Source organism: Diuraphis noxia, unplaced genomic scaffold (genome assembly GCF_037042655.1).
Source record: "Diuraphis noxia isolate RWA-SAM2 unplaced genomic scaffold, SU_Dnox_SAM2 contig0001, whole genome shotgun sequence".
Taxonomy (NCBI): Eukaryota; Metazoa; Arthropoda; class Insecta; order Hemiptera; family Aphididae; genus Diuraphis; species Diuraphis noxia.
The window spans coordinates 63,594,235-63,615,808 of NW_028301711.1; the positions used below are offsets into that span (position 1 = coordinate 63,594,235).

Sequence of the window (21,574 nt, forward strand, 5' to 3'; positions counted from 1 at the left end):
TACCAACCACAAATTAAGCAACTTTTAAGTGTAAAACAAATTCAAAGATCACACTAATTACTTATTTTATTATGTTTATTAATTTTTTATGTATATCCTTATCGGGATAATTTTATAATTATAATTATTATTTTAATTTTTTTTACAATAAAAAGTCTTAAATATTTAAATAAAAAGGTATATTTTGTAAATCAGCTTTTTATTATTTTTGACCTACGCGACCCCCTGGTTGAGAAACGCTGATGTAAGTTATCTTAAATACGAAATCAACATACATAATTATCTCCGATCATGAAAATGTGATATTAATAATATGCGGCGATGGATGCAAATGCAATTTTTTTTAATAAATAAAAATAGTTTTTTGTAAAATGTTGACTTTATTCGTAATATATATTCATATTTTCAATATATAAAATAAAAAGAAATCCATAGGATTCTACAAAATACCATATTTTAACAAACAATCGATAGTATCCGTATAGATTACAGCAGAACATTTCACCATAAATGTATATATATGTACTTAATACAAGTAACAACATATTATTATATAACACACGATGTACACGATAATTGTAAAAAAAAAAATACAACTGTTACGAAATAATAAGATATAGGTACCTAGTAATATGATTTTATATATTATGATCAACTAATCGCATAAATAGTTAAATACTACCTATGCATAGTAATAATGCGCAATATGTTTACCTCGTATAAACCATTACTAATATTATATAGATAGACGTCTGCTATACAATTTCTACAACTTACGAGTTAGGTATAAATTAAAATATATTTGATGCACAATAAACCGTAAAATAAATATTTGTTATTATGTTGATATAGGTACATTATATTATAATATTTTGATGTTTCTCTATATTTTATAAAATACGCATACGAAATAGGGTTTTGGCATTTATGATTAGTTGGCTTACAGCGATATTTAAATTTTTTAAGACGGTTGGAAATAAAGGTTTGTTTTTTATGAATTTAAAATAAAAGTAGGTAATTGGAGGTAAAATAAAAATCAATATTCTCGTGATTCGATTACAATAATGTTCAAAAATTCTTCAAATTCATTGGTGTGATTTCTAAGAGACTTGTAGAAAATGGTTTTTTAATTGTTCAAATGTTTCCTACAAAAATTGACAATAATAATGAAGATTTTAAAAGTGATTTCATATCTACAAAATGGATGGTTGTAACTGCAGGATGAAATATAGAATATAAATAAAACTGTTTAGGGGAACATGGGGCAAAGTGGGGTACCGGGGCAAAGTGGGGACATCGTAATATCTATCTGTTTAATGATTAAATTTGATAATATTTTTAAATTTATAGCTTCCTTGATCATCTGAGATTGTGTGATAAAAGTTTTGAACTTAATTATCGATTATTTTGCGATTAATCGATGAAAAACTGTTCATGTGCCTGTTATCATTTACTTGATAATAAAATTGTATAATTTGTTATTGACATATTAAATTATTTTGTGCTTTGTTTTAGATGATTTTTTTTTATTAAAAAGTGTATATTATGAGCTTTATGATTAGCATACTATATTTGACTTTAGATATTTGAATCGAATTAAATTAAAGGTTCTAGGTAAGTTAATTCATTGATCTATTTTCTTAAATGTAAATTATGCGTTTTCAGAATGGTTAGGCTGTTAGGCATTATAAAAGAAAAACCAACCAACATTCCTGGTCTGAAGAATCTATGAAGTCTGCAATATTGGCATACAATAATAAAGAGATGGGATTCAGAAAAGCTTTTTGTTCCTAAAAATATTTTAAGTTTATGTAAAAAAATAAAAAGTTACAATTTATGTTATTATTTTTTATGTTAAGTTATACATTCAAGTTAACTATTGTTTTTTATAAAGAATTTGTTTTGTTTGTCAAATTAATTAAAATATATAGAATTTACATGATTTATTTTTTATGTCCCCACTTTGCCCCAGGTATGGGGCAAAGTGGGGTAAAATGTACTTTTTTTTACATCCTTTTCAACTTCGAAAAATAAAAATAAAAATTTTCATAATAAATGTTTAATCAATAACAACAACATAAACATTGTGTAAACAAAATTTGAAAGGAAAAAATTGATTTTTAAGTGAATTACAGGCCTTCAAACATTAGCGTCCCCACTTTGCCCCATGTTCCCCTACCTTTAAAAAATGGTTTTAACCGCCCCATACACTTATACGAAGATAAAGTAAATAGATTGTTTCCTACAAAATATACAATAAACTGAAAACCCTGATGGATGCGCAATGAAAATACTGAATGATGTAACTTGGACAGTGTTTGTTATTTTCTTAATGTTGGGTTCAATACAGTATGTAGAGAATTATATTAGTTAGCGATTACCAAATAAAAACAGTTTGAATCGTTTTATCATCGTAATATTTTTTGATGACAAGCAACAATATACGGTTTGAAGTTAATTGATAAATATTATACAAACAACTGTGTTATTTTCGATCAGTCTTCTATTAAATATAAATAAAAACAAAACGAAACGAAAAAAAAACAGACATAAATCTGAAATTCAGTGTAAGCATAATAATGTTATGAAGAGTTTGATGTACATATTATTATGGGTACAATTCATAAATGTACTACTTAAAATATTTTATTATGTTTCATGAATAATCAATTCAAGAAGTTAAAAATAAATACATAGGCGTAGAATGGGGATTTCTATAGTCTCCCTAGGATTTTCGTTTAGTTCTCATCCCGTAAATTTGTTTTAGTTAAATTTTTAGAATATATGTTGTTTACCAGAAACATATAATAGGCTATATAGTCTCTTCAGATAAATCATAACGCTACGCATATGAATGAATGATAAAACGCCATCTTCAAATATACAGAAACCGTCCGACCAAATTTAAATGGGTATAATATGAAAAGGTTTATATAATTACGTATGTTATCTACACAACAAGCACACTGAAACAGAAACGACTAAATCAAAATCAAACGAATATTTTAATGATTGTCGCAATAACATATTTTAAATTATTATTTCAAAAACATAGTAAACTGTTCAATTTCAACTGAGGGAGGAACTACGTGCAATTTCAGTGTTTAATAATTTAAAAGAAAAAAACCAGCCATGAATGAAACCATAATAATAAAGCTTTTGAATGTTATTACTATAACGACTTTCAGATGATTAAAATTAATTTCACGTGATATAAAAAGTGTTAAATTGAAACACAGGGATCTATATAGTTTAGTATTAGTATGTCACAAATTCAAAGAATTCGGTAGCCAAAAACGGAGAAATGAAACGTGCTTAATTATTTTAAAATTAAAAAAACATATGTATTCCCAGAAAAATCTTTTATATTTACAATGAAAATATTACTTTAAAAAAATAATAGGTACATTTAATAAGCCAAGTAAGTTTCAAGTAGTTCGAAAGGAACAATACCATATTTTTTTTTTGTTTATAGTGTTTAGTAACAAACATGTAATAGGTATCACATAACTGAGATCGATCACTAAGTTTAATTTCAAAAGAAGCAAACCATTCCACATTAAAAAAAACAACCTGTATTGCTTCGTTTATATAAAAGTGCATATTAAATTTTATACAAAGATAGCACCCGAAAATGACCCATATCTTTAAAATCTGACCTTAATCGGTTATGTTTTATCATAGGTACAAATTAATTATTTGATCGTATATATCAGTAAAACCAAATTAAATATCAGGCAATTAAAACATTTTAACGGATAAATAAAATATTCCAAATTATATAATGGCATGTATTTTTATGAAATTGAAATTTTTATTTACGAAAACATTTCTATTTTCAACAGCCAAAATATGCCGAGTGCTAACCAACTTTATACGCAATAAATTTAAATAAGTTCTAACATAGCTCGTTATCGATACTAAATTTGTAATTTAGTTCCTTAAATTGTGTTTTAGTAGCTAAATTACAAATAAATAAAACGATTTTCCGACATTTTGATTATATTTTAGTGTTTTGAAATGCCTGACTAACATAGGTAATAGACAAAAACAATAAGTATTATGATTGGCATCTTATTGACTAAATAAGGCATTTAACTTATTATAATATAATTAATATAATTTATATATGAATGGTATAGTTATTATTACTACTCTTTAAAAAAAAAATATATATAATGACTAACAAACTAAACAAAAAATCTAAATAAAACAACAAAAATAAAAATAATGTAAATACAGTTGACAGTGTAAAGTAATTTTGGTACGTAGTTAATGTAATCTATGAAAATAAAAATTAATTTTTTCAATGAAATAGTGTATAATTAAAACACTATTATCAAAATTTGTAAATACTGGTTTTGAGATAAATTCTATGAATGAAAAATATTAATACATTATATTATTGGATATAAATATAAATTTTACTTCTATTGAAAATGGTGATTATTATCAATTGTACAATTAATTTATGATGAATTAATAAGAATTGTAAAGATTCCACTACCTACCAAAATACTTTCCATCATGAAACAAACAAATAAGCAACTTTTTTATAAACTAAAAATAAAATAACCAATAAAATATAGTTAAAACATGAAAGGTAAATGTGTAGGTATTTTTTTAAACGTAAATAAATGTAAGATATGTAATAAAACATGATAATGCATTTTATAGCTGCACTTCGTTGTCTGAAGACAGTTTTAAATAATATAATCAATTAAATTATTAAAATATTAATTATACGACTAATATTTAATAATTATTTCTACAGTACTAAAGACTAGAATCAAAGGACCAAATTAAGGATAAATGACGATATAGTAATATAAAGTAAACATTATTTACGCAGTCGTATTTACATAGTAATAAAATACAAATAATCCTTATTAAATTATATTATTATATATTTATTGTAAAAATATAAATATAATATATATATATAAATATGTTTTAATTTATAATTTAACGAAAATCATTTTTATTTTTTATCTGTCATTTTAAAAGCGTTGATTGTTTCACTGAAGATATAAAAAATCAATTTAATTGAATGAAAAGGAAGTATAGGTAGCCAGTGTTTAACTGTTTCATCAATAACTAAAAATATATAGGTACTAAAATAAAATTGATAGATTAATACATAAGGTTTTATTTGTATTAATGAATATTAAGTTAATTTTGTTATAAGGATGAATAAAGAGAATTTAGTTATAATTTTTTATGTTAATATTATATGTATATTGTGTAATAAGCACATTTGTATACACGGCAAAGTAATGACTAATGACGAACACGGCGAATCATGAAGAATATTAATCATATTTTCTTTTATAAAAAAGCTTAATGTTTAGATTTATAATTTATTTGTATTATAAAATTATTGATTGTGGTTCACCGTGAATACCAATTATTATTATCATAACCATGTGATGCGCATTTTTTGATTTCGTAATTTTTAGGGTACATGTTCAAAAATAAGATGAGCAAAGTATAATAGTATACACCTTAATATAATATGCTACAATTAGATAAGTATATTATATGATATTTCCAAACGTCAGCATAATTTTAAAAAAAATTTTAATTTATAAAATTGTCAACATTGGCACTTATTTAGTCGTTGAAAAAAATTAATATTTTAGGAAATAATTATTGCTAAAATTGGATGAGTTGACGTCACAATGTCCCTCCCACATCTTTGAGTTTTTCCGGCAAATACGAATGAATAAAAACAATGTCAAACATTATGATATTCTATAATATGCATTTACGTATATACCTACTATGCGGTACGAACCGCAGTTTGTTGAACGTCAGATTCGAGTGCAAACCAAATAAAACACGCGGTATATACCTAACCTAGCCTAGTACGAAAGACGGGTTAGAAAAAAAATCATTAAAATAATATTATAAAAGTAAACCTCGAGTAAAATAGAAAAACAAAAAAGTCATAAACAATGACCTCGCCGTCGTCCGACATACACACACTATATAAATGCTGCGTATACAGCAGTATAACATAATATATTACACGTATAATAATAATATCCATCGAAAGCCCGCCGTCGAGGCCTACACAGTGTGGGCTACACTTAGCTATACTATTATTATTATTATTTATTATTTTAACAGAATTAATATACGAAACGGGTAACTATTATACTATTATATTATCTGGTAACAGCCGATTTGGATAACATGTAGAACTGGGAAGATAGATCGGGGTTGTTGAGTCGGTTTAAAACGGATGCCGACGAGGACGACGGTAAGGGTGGTACGAAACTGTTTGGGGGGTGCTGCTGCTGCTGCTGCTGCTGCTGCCGCTGTTCATTATGATCGGCGGCGGCAGAGGCGGCTGCGGCTGCGGCTGAGGCTGCTGCTGCTGCAGCGGCCGCGGCAACGGACGCGTGCGACAGGGGCTTGATGTCAGCGTGGTGTGACATGAGCGGTTTAGAGGCATTGGAAAAACACGAGGAAATGGTGGCCGACGGACTGTGTGCCTGCAGTGGTGACGACGACGAAGCGATCGTCGATGGGTGCGAAGGATGGTGGTGGTGGTGATGGTTGTGGTGGTGATGGTGACCGCTTCCACCCCCGACGCCACCACTCCCGACACCACCGCCGCCTGAGGGCAAGTGCATGTGCATCCTGCTGCCCCGCTGCCGGATGCCGTGGGTTTGCAACAGGTGATTGAACAGATACTGTCTGGTCTTAAAGTGTTTACCGCACACCGGGCAGGGTTCCCAGTGCGGAGTGGCTGAGTGGACGTTGGCTATGTGCTGCTTCAAGTTGCTCACGCTGCTATACACCCGGCCGCATTCTGTGCACACTGGCTTCGGTTCGGTGGCGTTCAAGTAACATCCCATCGTAGGTCCACCGCCATCCCCTGGAACCCCACCAGTCTAGTGTCATATATACGTGTCATACAGCATTTTTTTTTTTTTTTTTAAATAACATTATTTTTTTGATATCTCTTCAAGGCTAATATATCTCACACGCGTGTACCGATTTTGTCACCGTATCAATGATACTGTCTATTTTCTATAGTATATAGTATTTTTAGACAAATATTACTTATCTTACAAATATAAGTATTTATTTAATTTATAGTATTTTTGTGGTTTCGAAGTAAGAAAAATAAAAATTTTTTTCTATATAGACGTCCGATTTATAAAGTAAATTTGTATATACTTATGTTTTTAAAGTTGAATCACTCAAATATTCAAACAATTATATATACGTTTAAAGTTTAAGCAAAAGGCGGGAGAGGAGTATATACCAAGTAGTTAGTAGGACTGCAGGTGGGCACCAAAGTCGCCCGTCCATAAGGGGGTGCTAAGGGCGGAAAAGGGATAAATGTAAAACTATGCTAATTTGTAAATAATTAACTATTTTAACAGAAGAGATTATACTACATATAGGATATGAATCCCATGTAATTGAGGGGTCTAGTTTAAAAGTGTACAATATTCATGTTCACTTAATTTTCAGAAAACGAAAAAAACATATAGAATGAAACATACTTGTCAATAGAGATTGTAATTTTCAAGCTTAAAAATACACTGGAGATTGACCATTTTGCAAAATGCTCGACAATAGTTTGTTATTCGAATTAAGCGTTAAAAATGTTATATGACACAACATAATCTATCTCATTTTTCATAAAAAATTTATATTGTAGGTACACTTTGAAACTATAGTCGCTTTAATTATTCAAACGAATAATCTTCAATAGTTATGCCTATGTATTTTCCGTTAACTATAAATTCTATACAATTTTTTATTTCCTTGATAATGTGCTCAATGTTTATTGTCATTCATTTATTATTATAGTTAAATGCAAATAATTATTTCTATAATACTATTCAGTTAATATTTATATTTCATAACTATATTTCAAAAATAGTGTTTTACAGTTCCCTTTGAAAATTTAATTATACGATATTAAATAATTTATTTTCAAGTAATACAATATTATAATCAAAGGTTATGCTGAGGTAATAAAACTTGAAAGTTCATAATAAATCATTAATTTAATTTAATAAACCAATAATATTAAAAACTGTTTACTACATAGGAAATAATATAATTAATATATTTTTTATTTAAATATTAATTATTCAAGGAACTATTTGTATCGATAATTAATTACACATAAATACATGCATACATAATCAACCTATGTTTTTACAAATCTAGGTCAATAATAGACGGATAGTGAGACGACAGTCTGTATAAACAGCCACGAAAAAAATCCCCGATACAAATAATAGTACAAGTAAAAAAATTCTAAAATACCAAAATTATCAAATAAAATTATATGACTAAATACAAATACCGGGAAAGTCGCTCTGCTGTATTGAAAGCCTCGAGTGTATCATTGAGGGTAGAATACGATTGCGCGCGTACACTTTTGGTTTACGATTCTGCGTGTTAAATACGATTACACGATCGTGCAATATTGCCAAATTTAATAACTCGATGATACATATTCTAAGATAATTATTGTCGTATTTATCTGACTATCTCATCTTTTATCGTAATTTTGAATTCCCACCAAATACTCATATGTATGTAGTTGAGTTACCTATCTGCTGTAATAATATCATTCATCATCATGGAACCAGTAAACGAAGTACGTGTGATTTTATCCGAAAGAAAAAAAACGTTACTCGTGGTAAAAGAATTTAAATATCGTTGAATTAATAAACGAAAATATAATTTGATGAAATGGAGATGCACCAGAAAAATGTGTTTAGCTACTAAACTAACAAAATTGAATTACACATTTATATGCATTTTATGATTTGTTCGTCTATTTTATTCTTAATTGCATTGAATCTGTATGCATTTTGACTAAATTATTATTAAAAACTCTTAGATCAAGCAAAATTAAATTACCTTCAATTTTTTTTTTTATACTACCACTAAATTTAATTATGCCTAGTTTGGCAACATCGCATGAAGTTTTACGAGCAATCGTTCATATATCTTACCCAAAATGTATGTTCTATTGTCCCATTAAAACGTGCACAATCAAAATACATTAATCAATGATAAATAATCGTTTACCTACGATTATAAAAGATACTGAGCGGAGACGTACATCTAAATTTCTAAGGATTTTAATACTCGTTTAAACTTTAAACTGCTATGAGTATAGGTACATATTAAATTTCTAAAATAGCTCGAAAAAAAATCAAAATAATTATTAAATTGTAAAATTGTAAAATTTTAATAGAAAATGTAAAAATAAATATTTAATGGACATTTAAAATTTGTATTTCCATTGTGATACAAACCCCATGTATTGCCAAAAACTCAAGAAGTAGATAATTTTAATATGTGTACGTAAAATGTGTTTATTATTAATTACCATAAATTTGTTTAGGTACTAGTTAAAATTTTATTTTTATCAGGTATCAGGTATCAGGTAAAATGGTTAAAATTATTATTGATGTACATTTTTTTGATTTGATTTTATATTGTTTAGCGCTTTACCTTTTTATAAAATAGATTTATACATACAGAGTATTTTGAATTTAAGGTTTAGCACATAATTTGAAAAATGGATTGAGGTTATTTACTGCAGCATCATTCTGATTTTCTGAGACATATTTACCCAGTAATAGCATACTGAATTGTTATTTACATATTTTTTTTTTAGTGATATTCTAGTAGGTACGTCATCATTTTTGTATGTGCAACATTTCTATAAACTGATAAACATTGTTCCCTCGCAATTTTCTATATCCCCACAAATATATGAAACCTATCTATTTGTTCAAAAATAATTGTATGTGTGGGCCATGTAAATAAAAATTGAAGGCCATATACCACTTTACTTTGGACCCCTTAAAAATTCAAACAAATGACAATTTATGTGTATTCTCTATGATTTATAATCTATAATCTATAATATATAATTGTTTATGTGTTAAGAAGACGAAAAAATGGTGGCTCTCAATCTTTATACATAGTATAAAGTAGGAATTGTAGTTAGTTTTACCTAATATTTCAGTGATGAGGAAAAATATAAATAATTTATAATATTACTAATAGGTAGCAATTTAATAATATCATTATTATAGATACACATGTATGATGTTAATTATTACAAAATGGGTCCCTAGAACAATACTTAATAATTTATAACTTTACATTGAAAGATTAAATATGTTATTCATTCGTATATATAATGATGATATAATTTAGCATTCACAAAATATTATTATGATCAGGAATAAGGTACACCTCTATTCATTCATAAAAATCATACGCAACTATGGATTTTTATTAATATTTTACACAAAATGTTATAAAAAACTTATTAGACTTCAAAAGATTTAGTTTATCAAACAAAATTTCTAACTGTTACTAACTAAAATTTAAATGTTATATGATTCAATTTCAAGCCAATGGATGAAACTAAACCAGCATAAATTTATCGCGACTAACTATGGAGAATATTTAAGGCATGTGGAAGAAATCATATTCGTAGTTGTATAATGTATATGTATATGTTGGCAAAAAGCATTGTTTTGATTATCTCAATACAGCCATTTTCTTTTTATCCAAATGTATTAAGTGTATATTTTTAAATTCAATGGCACATAAGTATCACACACATCTAATATATTTCGATTTACAGGCACCATTCTCACTGCTTTCTGCATGGTAGAGATTAACAAGCTTTGGTTCATTAACTAAATTGTGCATTTTGACTACACATCAACACCTAAACTCTCTCTCTATATATATATATATAAAATATATATACAGTGGTGTAGTTACGGGGGGAGGGGTACCACCCCTTCCCCCCCCCAACCACCCAAAAAAACTTTTTATATTGGTATTTTATCTTCTGTGATACTGATTATTTTTAAAGTAATCTTTTTTTTGCATTTTTCGATGATGGAATTAATACCAATTTAAAACAAAATAAAAATGACGTTTAGTTTAACTAATAACTTGTAATTTGTGTCATAAATATATTTTAAACCTCCTCCCCAGAAAAAAATCGTATCTACGCCGCTGTATATATATATATATCAGTAGGTACATTACTCGGCGATCAAATTGCACCAATAGAATATATTTGTGATAATTTATCTCGAGAATTTATTTAAAAGACTATACCTATCTATTACCTTAATACGTACAATATATTATATATATTCGTACATAATACATTTACATTCCTAATAAATTCAAAATATTTTAAACGTACTATATATATTTTTCAATTATAATTAATCATTAGTCATTAATCGTTAGTAAAAATTAGCTTTTGAAGAAATAAATATAATTCTACTCGTTATACTAATCAGTTAATTAATTACTTGGAATTTCTTTCCGTTGTTCGAAAAAATACTTTAAATATCTTTTATATTAATCACAGTTCTTACGAAAATTAAGTAAAACTTTTTTATAATAATGTAATATACATTGAATTTCTGAATTGTTTTAATATTTACACACACTTGGAATAATAAAGTGGTATTTATAAAGTTTAATTACATTCAAAAGTAAATACTATGTTATTTATCTTTTAAATAAAACCTTTTGCTCTTTACAATTTTCTTATATTACAGTTATGTTACAGTAAAAGTAGGTACTACCTATATCCATTATACAAAATATTCAATATATTTTACAGATATCTACAATTGAATTTTCATAAATCCGTATAGGTATGACATAAATTATATAAACATATATTATATTTTATAACGTTATAATAATAATTTGAAATAATCGGAAACTCAAAAAAAAAAAAAAAATTGTATCTCTCAATTATTTAATACAATTTTATGACTTGATGTAATATTTAATTGAATACACTTTTTAGTATGTGAAATTTTAATTCCCTCTGAATCAAAAATTATAAACCATTAAATCACGACGACAGTTTAAATTTTCAACGTTTAATTTCATAAGCTAAATAACATTATTTAACACATTATTGCATACGCAATTCTACTCTCTTATTAATTTAAGACTTAATGAATAATGACACTTCTAATATTTAGTTCTAGTATTTAAAATTTAAGGTTTAAAAGCAAATTAAAGTAAAAAATAGACGCATTAATTTATAAATGAATAAGTGATCGGAAAAATAAATCGCTAAGAAATGTTGCACTTCAGTAGGTACACGGTTGATAATTTTTTTAGAAAACAAAAATCGAATTATAATATTGCGTTATTCTTTTGAAATTTAAAAAAATTGATAACTCAAAAATTGTTTTTGATACCCTTTAAAATTTGATTTATCGTTTACTTTCGGTATGACATAATATAAACTAATTGAAATAACTTTTAAACAAATACATTGTTCACCATTTATGATTTATAAAATAAAAACAATAGTTTAACTTTTAACTTATTATGTCTAAAATGTAATATAAGAATTGAATTAAAGTATCCAGGTACGTATTTACCTACATTATATTTTGAAATAATTAAGTAGGTGCATATATATAATTGGTTTATTACTAAAACTAAAAGTATGTATTTTTGTTAAATTGTTTAATTTATTAACAACAATTATGTAGGTATCAAACAAATTTAAAAATTATCTTAGTGTATATATTCATAATTAAAAAATTATAAATATTTTATTTGCAACAGTACGTATACTGCAACTGTACATAATGAAGAATGATTACTATGTAGTCTTTAGTTTTTTCGGTGCCAACATATAATTAGACAGTCCAAAAACTAAGGTCATTTTATTATGAACCATATTTATATAGCAATGCCTTACAATTTATTGCACGATCTCACCATGTGCCGTGCACATGTGTTCCGGACGGTTCTTTAAAATGTGCAACCCAAAAATGTGGCAGAATCGTTAAAGGGACTGGAATTCATCAACAACCAGATTTTTGTTAATTTGTAAAATACATAACATAATACATTATACAAGTGCACGAAAAGAAATTGACCCCAAGTTATTTTCAATGGTATTTTAGTTTATTTTCTAGTTGCATCATATAATAATTTATAATTGAATTATTCATTAAAAATAATGCTGCAAGAGCCATTTAAAACAATATGACAAAAAACTTTTAATTTTTAATTTTAATCTTGGTCAAGTACCATTTCAACGTATGTTTATTCGAAAAATAACTGTTTATAAGCAACCGATATTGATAAATGTATATTAAATATGTGTGTGTGTGTGTATGTTATGAATTGAGAAAATACTTATTTTTATCATAATCATAATAAAATAATTATAAAATGCAGTACAAAAATTTTTATTTAAAATTAAAAACGTAAGAGTAGCTCAATAATGAATACATTTCATTTAATTCATTCATACGTAATTACCCAAATTTCTAGATGTATGAACATAAAAATATGCCTTATAAATAAATTTAAATGAGAAATATTATCTGTATACCTACTTTTTAACCAAGATGAATTTATCAGATAATTAGACCAAATTATATATTAGACTAAACACCAAAAGTGTCTACTCCAACAGAAATATAACCATGTCAACAGTACGAGTATAATATAAAACTATTCAGATATCAAATTTTAATTTTTTGCGAAATAATTCACATTAAGAGCACGATAGACGGACATTTGTTGTCTTCGTCTAGAAGTGCGTAATATACAAATTTACGCTAAGCAGATCACGTTTAGCTACGTCAGTTTAAAAATTAGAGTGAATAGACTATTATTAAACTTGACGGTAAGAACAATAAAGATATTATCTGTGTTTATATGAATGTTTTTTACGATACTTCAGTTTTTTAGCAGGGGTTTCATTAAAAATGGTCACGACTCCCTTAAAAACTGAATTATCAAATGTCTGTGTAGCGTCATGTAAAGTATACATCAAAGTTCAAAAGAATGACATTCAACAATATATAGTTTCCTCAATTACAATAATGGTATTCATTTATAAGTAATAAGTACCTATGTACTAATGTACCTAATATTTTATTTAAAATGCATATAGTAGTTAAACATAAAACAATACACGTTTTTCAATGACAGTAAAATAATCAACATAATATACAAGAATATTTTATCAATGTTCGCATTAAATTGTTCAAAATAAAACGCTACTGTGAAACTGTGAATTAATACAATACACAAATTAAACAATTTTAATACCTAACGCAAACACAAGAAACTATACATACAAATAATTGTTAAACAGATAGTTAACACTAAATAATAATTTATAACTGAATGGATTTTTATTTTTTAATCATTATTGTGTAATATACACCGTGCTTTTCAAGACGAGCAATTTTATTTTTTTATATTATTTGTACACACAATATAAATTATTAATTTTGAGCAAATTAAATGGAAATTTATCCATAATAACGTGAAATATACTAATTTACTAGGTACCTAACGAAAATGAAACACACGAATACACAATCAACAATATCATATAACAGATCTTTACAAGTTACAAAATTTCAATAATTATCATTTCAAAATAAATTAATGTAATAGGTATTATAAATTATAAAAATTATTCATAATTCAACTTATTCATTTCAGTGTAAGCACATTTATTATATGTATATAAAAATAATATTTTGTGTCGTTTATAATAGCTCAAACATTTGGTACTATTATTATTATTATTCTGTATGAAATACGTTATATAGAAATATTCAAACAAACTATTTAAATAATATACGAAAATTGCCACGAACTTTAAGATATATACATTTTTGAGTTCTTTGAAGTGTACCAACAAACGTTGCCTGCATGTAGTACTAACTATTTTTATCTAAAGTCTTAGTGACGAAAACATTTTATAGCAAAACATTTAGTCGTAAACAACTCTGATGAATGTTGCAGAAACACTTAGTAAAGCCCAGTGAATGAGATTAGTATTCCGTTAGTCTTAAATTGTTTTATTTGAAAGTCAAACGTACATAAAATAGTATAATATTATGTTTAACAGTCATTAATAATATCAAAGTATTAATTTCGAGTTTATTCGGTAGGTATAAACATAAATGTATTCCAGATGGGAATAAAAAAATATTGATTACACTCTTTCTGTTACAGTCAAGAAATAAATGTTGATGGTTTGAATTTACACAGAGTATATATATATAATATATAGGCTCATATATATTATTGAAATAGATATGTATAAAGAAAACGACAAATAATGTATAATCTTAACTTTAAATTATTGTGATCAAATTATTCCATCTTCAATAAATAGAATACAAATAAAACATATTATTGCACATTTTAGTTTCAAGAGGTTTATTTTCAATTACTTGTAAAATATATAGGTAGTTACTATAGATTTAAAATCAATTTATTAGAAGTTTGTTACTAGCTAATTTCGGATTAACCTACAGGTAGATAACCTGATGTTGCTGTAGATATATTACTAAATGTTATCTATTTTAAGAATACATTTAAATACTAAATCAATAGGGCACGAACCAATTTCAGATCAATGTTATAACTTTCCTACTAACCGATATTAATTAGAAAAAAAAGTATTAGAAAAAATTGTTTTATATAATCAAACATTATCTAAAAACATTTCTACGATGCACAATTAAAAATGTTTAATGAATATTTTCAAAATTAATTACATACATTACAATGTACAACTGATATTAATAAGTAATAGATAAAGTTAAAATTAAAAAACAAAACATAAAATATTTGGCTTAACAAGTCTTATAAAAAAAATTATCATCCTGAGAAGCCAATATATTTTAATAAATTAAAAATAATAAGCCAATTCACTTTATGTATTTATACATTATACTTCTTTTAGTATTGTAAAATTACTCATAATTCATCAGTGCATAGTAGAGCTATTATTAAATGTTGTTTTATTTTTTATGATTAGCCAACGTAATGTTTTATTTTTTTACTATTATTATTATGTCCTATTTTAAACTATTCTTAAACCTCTAAGATGTATAAGTTAATTTTATCTTTTTAAATAAATGTAATTCATCAAAGAGGAAAATTTTTCTCAAATAGCTTATTGGTGATACACATATATATGTGTAACCAGAATCAACTAATATTAAATTATGAACACAAGTTGATTTTTAATTTGATTATAACTTATACATAGGATCCTCAAAAACAAATTATCATTATTAATACACTGAAACTTCAATGTAAAGGGAATATTAGGAGAACACAATGTGTTCACTTTATAGAATGTATAATATGGAAACATACAAGTATTTTTTTGATGAAGTATTTAAAAAAATAAAATAGTTTATTGTAACATCCGTTTTATGCTGGATATCCTATTATTAAAATGCTAAATAACTGTTATATTTTATTTAATAAATAAAGAGAAATCAAACAAGTAATTAAATGTTATGCATATAGTTTTAAAAATGAAAATTATTTATTTGCTAGAAATTTTCATTGGAAAATGAATATAAATAATAATAGTAATAATTATTATAATTATAAGCACTTTAAATTAGGCCAATGATATTGTCTACATTGCACATAAGTTATAGTAACAAGACAATATCTTAAATAATTAAATCTTAATATTTCAAAAATTTGAATTGATTCATTGAACAGAGATTCACTTTTTCACCTAGCATCTTGATTTAATAATTTATATTTGTTTTCATATAAATGTATACATATATTTTTAGTAAAATAAATAATTAAATATACCTAATATATATTATATTTGTAAAACAAGTAAAAATGAATATTTAATGTTTAAAAGTATAATAAAAAACTTTAGATGGATGAGAATTAAAATAAATTGTAGGTTTAATACTTAACAAGATGTTTACATTTAAAGAGATTGCTCAAAATAATATATAGCAACACACACAATATTATTTGAATCATTGATTCTCTGATTTCTTATGTATCCAAAATCTCAATTATTTTTAAAATACTGTACAATTATTTTTCCTTGAATAAAAACTATACTTATCCAATGAGAAAATAATCAGATGCTGTGCATCCCCAGCTGACATCTTTGTGTCAAGCAGGAATGTGTCGAAGAACTGATTTTAGTCAAGCCACAGCGCTTTCTATCGTTGGACAGAATTTAAACAATCTACATATATTCTCCAAGTACATAACAAGTATCCAATACTCCTACCACATTAGTATTCAGAATCAAATACCTCATTTCTTAAGGAACATCAATTGAAAAATAAACTCAACTAATAAAAATAGAACTTAAACAGTTAATAATTTTAATTGCCAAATGATAAAAAAGTAGCTCAATCAAACAAATTCTTAGAAAGTTTCAATAAAATTAATTCATAATACAAATTGAATAATTTTTGTTTGAAGTTTAAAATTTGCCATAAGCATAAAATTAACATGTTAGTTATTTGTTAATATATCCATAATATAATAACTAAAATCTAACTAATCAAATTTGTGCTAGGCAAATAATTCTTTTTTCAATTATTTATAGTTCAATAATATTCCGGTCAATACACAAAGGAGTTAGTTCTCAAGTAACATACCTACAGAATACAATAAATTTAAATTCAGCAAAGAAACATTTATCTGTAACCAGAGATTATAAATATTATATGACCTATATCAGAATAATAATATAAAATATAATGTTTATGATACCTTCAAATGTGTAATAATTAAAACACTTAACATTTATAATATGCACCTATGTCATTCAACAATTTAAGATCTTCAATACATACAATAAAGAACATGAATGTCAGGCAGTAAATGTATATATTTTTTCCATGACATACATGAAAATACAATTAAGTTTTTATAATTCATACACTTTAGATTTTAATTCAAACCTTTCTTGTGAAGTAATGGATATATTATTTTTGGTTGTTGGGAATAACTAATATTAAGTATATCCAAATGACTTTTTAAAGCATATTGCAATTTTTGTTAGTAAGCTTATTATAAATATTCACTCACCGTAGCTGTTTTCTTGGCTATTGTTGTGTATGCCTGACGGACCTGGTAATAGACCCGGTAATCCTAAAACAATTAGTATATTTAATATTCATTCAATAGTAAAAAAATTATAAAATAAACAAACCTTGTAAGCTACTTATAATTGAAACTCCAGATGATATTGATGTAGGAAAAGAATGCCTGGACTGTTGCTCAATCGAAATTGATGTATTGTGTAGGTCATGATTATTACCACTACTTGATAAAAAATCCACAGGTTCTAGTTTTGAATGTTGGGCCTGAGATATTTGTGGTTGATTAGCAATGTCATTGTTTTGTTGATTTCCATCTGAACGTCTATTGTCATTAACAGTATGACTGCCATCTGAATCTCCAGAATTGCTATCTTCTTCATCAGATGAATGACCAGTGACTGATGAGTCAACTGTATTTTTATTCTTTAAATTCAGATACATGCAAGAATTAGTAAATAATATACTTATTTCAAACACATAGCTGAGTAGGTATTATTTATTACCTGGTTTGACTGCGATTGATTCAATTCCAATGCTTGAACGAGCAGTGATGGTGTATCTTTATCTCTATCAGCATTATAACTACTACTAGGAGTCAGTGGTTGAGTAGTCAACTGTTCAGAATTGTTACGTTGTCTTTTATATGGTGGGCTAGGTAAATTATCACTGGCTTTATTTTTTCCAATAACATCAACTGGAACTACGCTTGAACTTCCCCACGAAGACTAATATATCAAATAAAAATATATCAGTTAACGATTTTCAACCAACAAGATCATCCGTGGATAGTTTAATACTTACCGGTTGATTTTCTTTAGTAAAATCAACGAGACCTCGTACTTGCAAGCTACGAGCAGTCTTTAAAAATTCTGGTAAATGTTCTTGATTAATCCGAACTTCTCCATTGTACATGAAACTTAATAATGCTTCCATTTCATGTTTCTTAACATCGCGAAGGATTACAATCGGATGTTGGCATGGATTTGCCTAAAATATTAAGGAATCCATAATGTATTATTGCTTAAAGTATTAAAAATATATATATAATTTCAAAATCATACCTTGAGCAGAGATCTGAAGTAAGGACTACATGCAGAGAGCACAACTTTATGTGCAGTAAATGATTGACCATCACAGGCGATAGTAACATCTATAAAATCTTCTTGATCGAGTAAATGTCTGAATGATGTTATAATACTTGTGTGGAATTCATTCCAGCGCACGGAATATAATTGGTCTGTATCCATTCCGCCCATTATTGACTTATTTTCATCTGAAAATAAATAGTCATTACATAAAATATAAATTACTGATTAATGATTAGTTAAACTAATTTAAAGGTATCAAAAATCTAAATTAAGTGATTTGAAAATCATAAGTTTAAAGGTCAAAATAATTGAAAATTTAACATTTGTTTAGGGACTGAAAGGACTGAGAATTGTACTTGTATTTCTTTAAGTCTAAGCTGTTGTAAGTATAAAAATACTGAAAACCACATAAAATTATCCATAAAACCTAAAAATGTTAAAATAGTAAATTGTGCTAAATGTAATTAAAATACAATTTCTAAATTATTAAAAGCATAATGTGAAATTAAAAGGTTTATTAAATATTTTAGCAGTAATCCTAATTATAAGTGTATAAAAAAAACTCCTACAATGAATATATCTAATTAAATCATTATTATTTAACGATTTATAAATTACCTATACACTAAAAATAATATTTAATTGTAACATTCCAACACATACCTATTGAAATTTAAAACATGCGAGTTAAAGACACTTTCCTAAATATTCAAATAAAAAACATAATATTTATAGGTACCTAATATGATATTAATGATATTAATAACTTTATTTCTATTGATTTCTAAAAGGATATTTTTTCTACAAACATTTTTTACACAAAATATGTTAGTACGGCAAAACTCGATGAGCAGGGACTTTGGTATTTGGTAGGTACCTCCTACAACGTTTTACGTGAATATTAAATTAAATATTTTTTTGAACGATTAAAAAAGTGAAAAACCAAGTGAGCTATTTATGCGCTTTAAACTGAAAATTCCATGGGAAATTCGAAGCAACATTCGACCATGAGTAGGAATTTTACTGTGACAAATATTAATTATATGGAAAATAATAATATTATTATAATAAATAAAAAACCGTCGTTTATAGGAGTGTCACTCTCATGAAGTATAATAATAGGTAATAGAATTTTGGATATTTTTTGATCCGCCGACGACGACAGTAAATCAGCGAAGAGCAAACGTTGATAAGGAAAACGACCTCCATCGGGCGGGGATGAAAGGACGTGTGTGTAGATATTGTTATATACCTTAAGTGTGTTGCTACTGTAATACACCGCCCCCACCCGATGGGAAAGAAAAAGTGAAAACGACAATAATAATAATAATAATACTATTGTTGTAAACAAACAGACCGTCGTCAGTTCGTCGACAACCCTCCGACGACGATGACGACGAAATGGAAAACTAAAATGTTATTTAAATCATCGAGAAAATATTATAATATTATTATAATAACTGGCGGTCGTGTTAGGGGTGAAAGCGAAACGAGCCGATTGGCGAAATGGTTTCTATCGTAGTTCGGCTGGACCCGCGCGGTCGATACTTACGCGTTGCGATTGGTCAGCATAATATTTTAAGTTGATGTGATGTTTTAAATTACGCGATTTAATAACAACAACCATAATCGCTCCGACAGCAGTGGCTGATGACAGTAATAACGATAATAATTACAAATGATTGTTATTGTTATTATTGCAATGACTGGGTGCACTTTAACATACTGGATGCGCACGGCACGGCGGCGCCGCGTACCAGCGCGAAAACGAGCGCACTCGACGACGAAAATAAATTTATCATTAATACAGAATGCGAAAAAAAAATGGTAAAACGTCTGGTCGGACTAAAAATATTGAAAATTCGATTCGATCAAAAAAAAAAAAAAAAATAGAGTATTTAACAAAAATATTTTTAAAAAAAATGAATAAATTACCTGCTATTTTTAGGATATTATAAATAATATTTGAAAAAAAAAATGTGAAAATGCTAATCGAAAAAAATAAAGTAATAAATATCGAGTGCACGGAGGTAAAACGACAATTAAAATAAATAAAGATAATTATAATTATTAATTAATAATAATAGTAATAAAAACCTACCTCGGTCTACAGCGGCCCCGTCGACAGCGAACGGCGAACGGCGAACGACGATATCGGCGGCGCGGCGGTGGTCGTGTGCACCGGCGATACGAAATGCGACGACCGAAAAACGACGACGACGACGACGATTGTGCGGCGGCGGCGGCGACAACAATGTGTGTGTGTGTGAGTGTGCCTGTGCGTGTGCGTGCGTGGAGGAAAATATTTCGCTCACATGGCGGCCGCGGGCCGACGTAAAAACTGCGCGCGAACCCTCACGGCAGACGGGCGCCGGTGCGGCCTGGACATGACGTACCGCCGCTGCGTCGTCGTCGTTGTTGTTGTTGTCGGCACGACGATGTTGTCTGGTGGGGAGTGGAGGGGATATCGGTAGTGCCGTATCTGGTGGCGGTGGAGGTGTCCGCGGCGGTCATCGAGTGGGCCGAGTGCGTGTGCGTGTGCGTGTACTGCGG

The 21,574-nt window shown here is 27.3% G+C and overlaps 1 protein-coding gene across 3 annotated transcripts in view; it reads right to left on the minus strand.

Moving 5' to 3' along the window:
* Positions 1 to 21,574, minus strand: part of LOC107169527 (protein abrupt-like) — a 32,403-nt gene extending 10,829 nt beyond the window's left edge. The window contains exons 1-7 of one of the 3 annotated variants that reach the window (XM_089218158.1): positions 21,123 to 21,574; positions 18,995 to 19,206; positions 18,735 to 18,920; positions 18,437 to 18,658; positions 18,044 to 18,356; positions 17,920 to 17,982; positions 375 to 6,886 (exon numbers count right to left, since the gene is read on the minus strand). In XM_089218158.1, coding sequence (XP_089074284.1) covers positions 6,171 to 6,886; positions 17,920 to 17,982; positions 18,044 to 18,356; positions 18,437 to 18,658; positions 18,735 to 18,920; positions 18,995 to 19,189 — 1,695 coding nt within the window. In that variant the 5' untranslated portion in view covers positions 19,190 to 19,206; positions 21,123 to 21,574 and the 3' untranslated portion in view covers positions 375 to 6,170. Of the gene's footprint in view, positions 1 to 374; positions 6,887 to 17,919; positions 17,983 to 18,043; positions 18,357 to 18,436; positions 18,659 to 18,734; positions 18,921 to 18,994; positions 19,207 to 20,573; positions 20,726 to 21,122 lie in introns of those variants that run through there. The other 2 variants (XM_089218156.1, XM_089218157.1) reach the window with 2 other exon arrangements.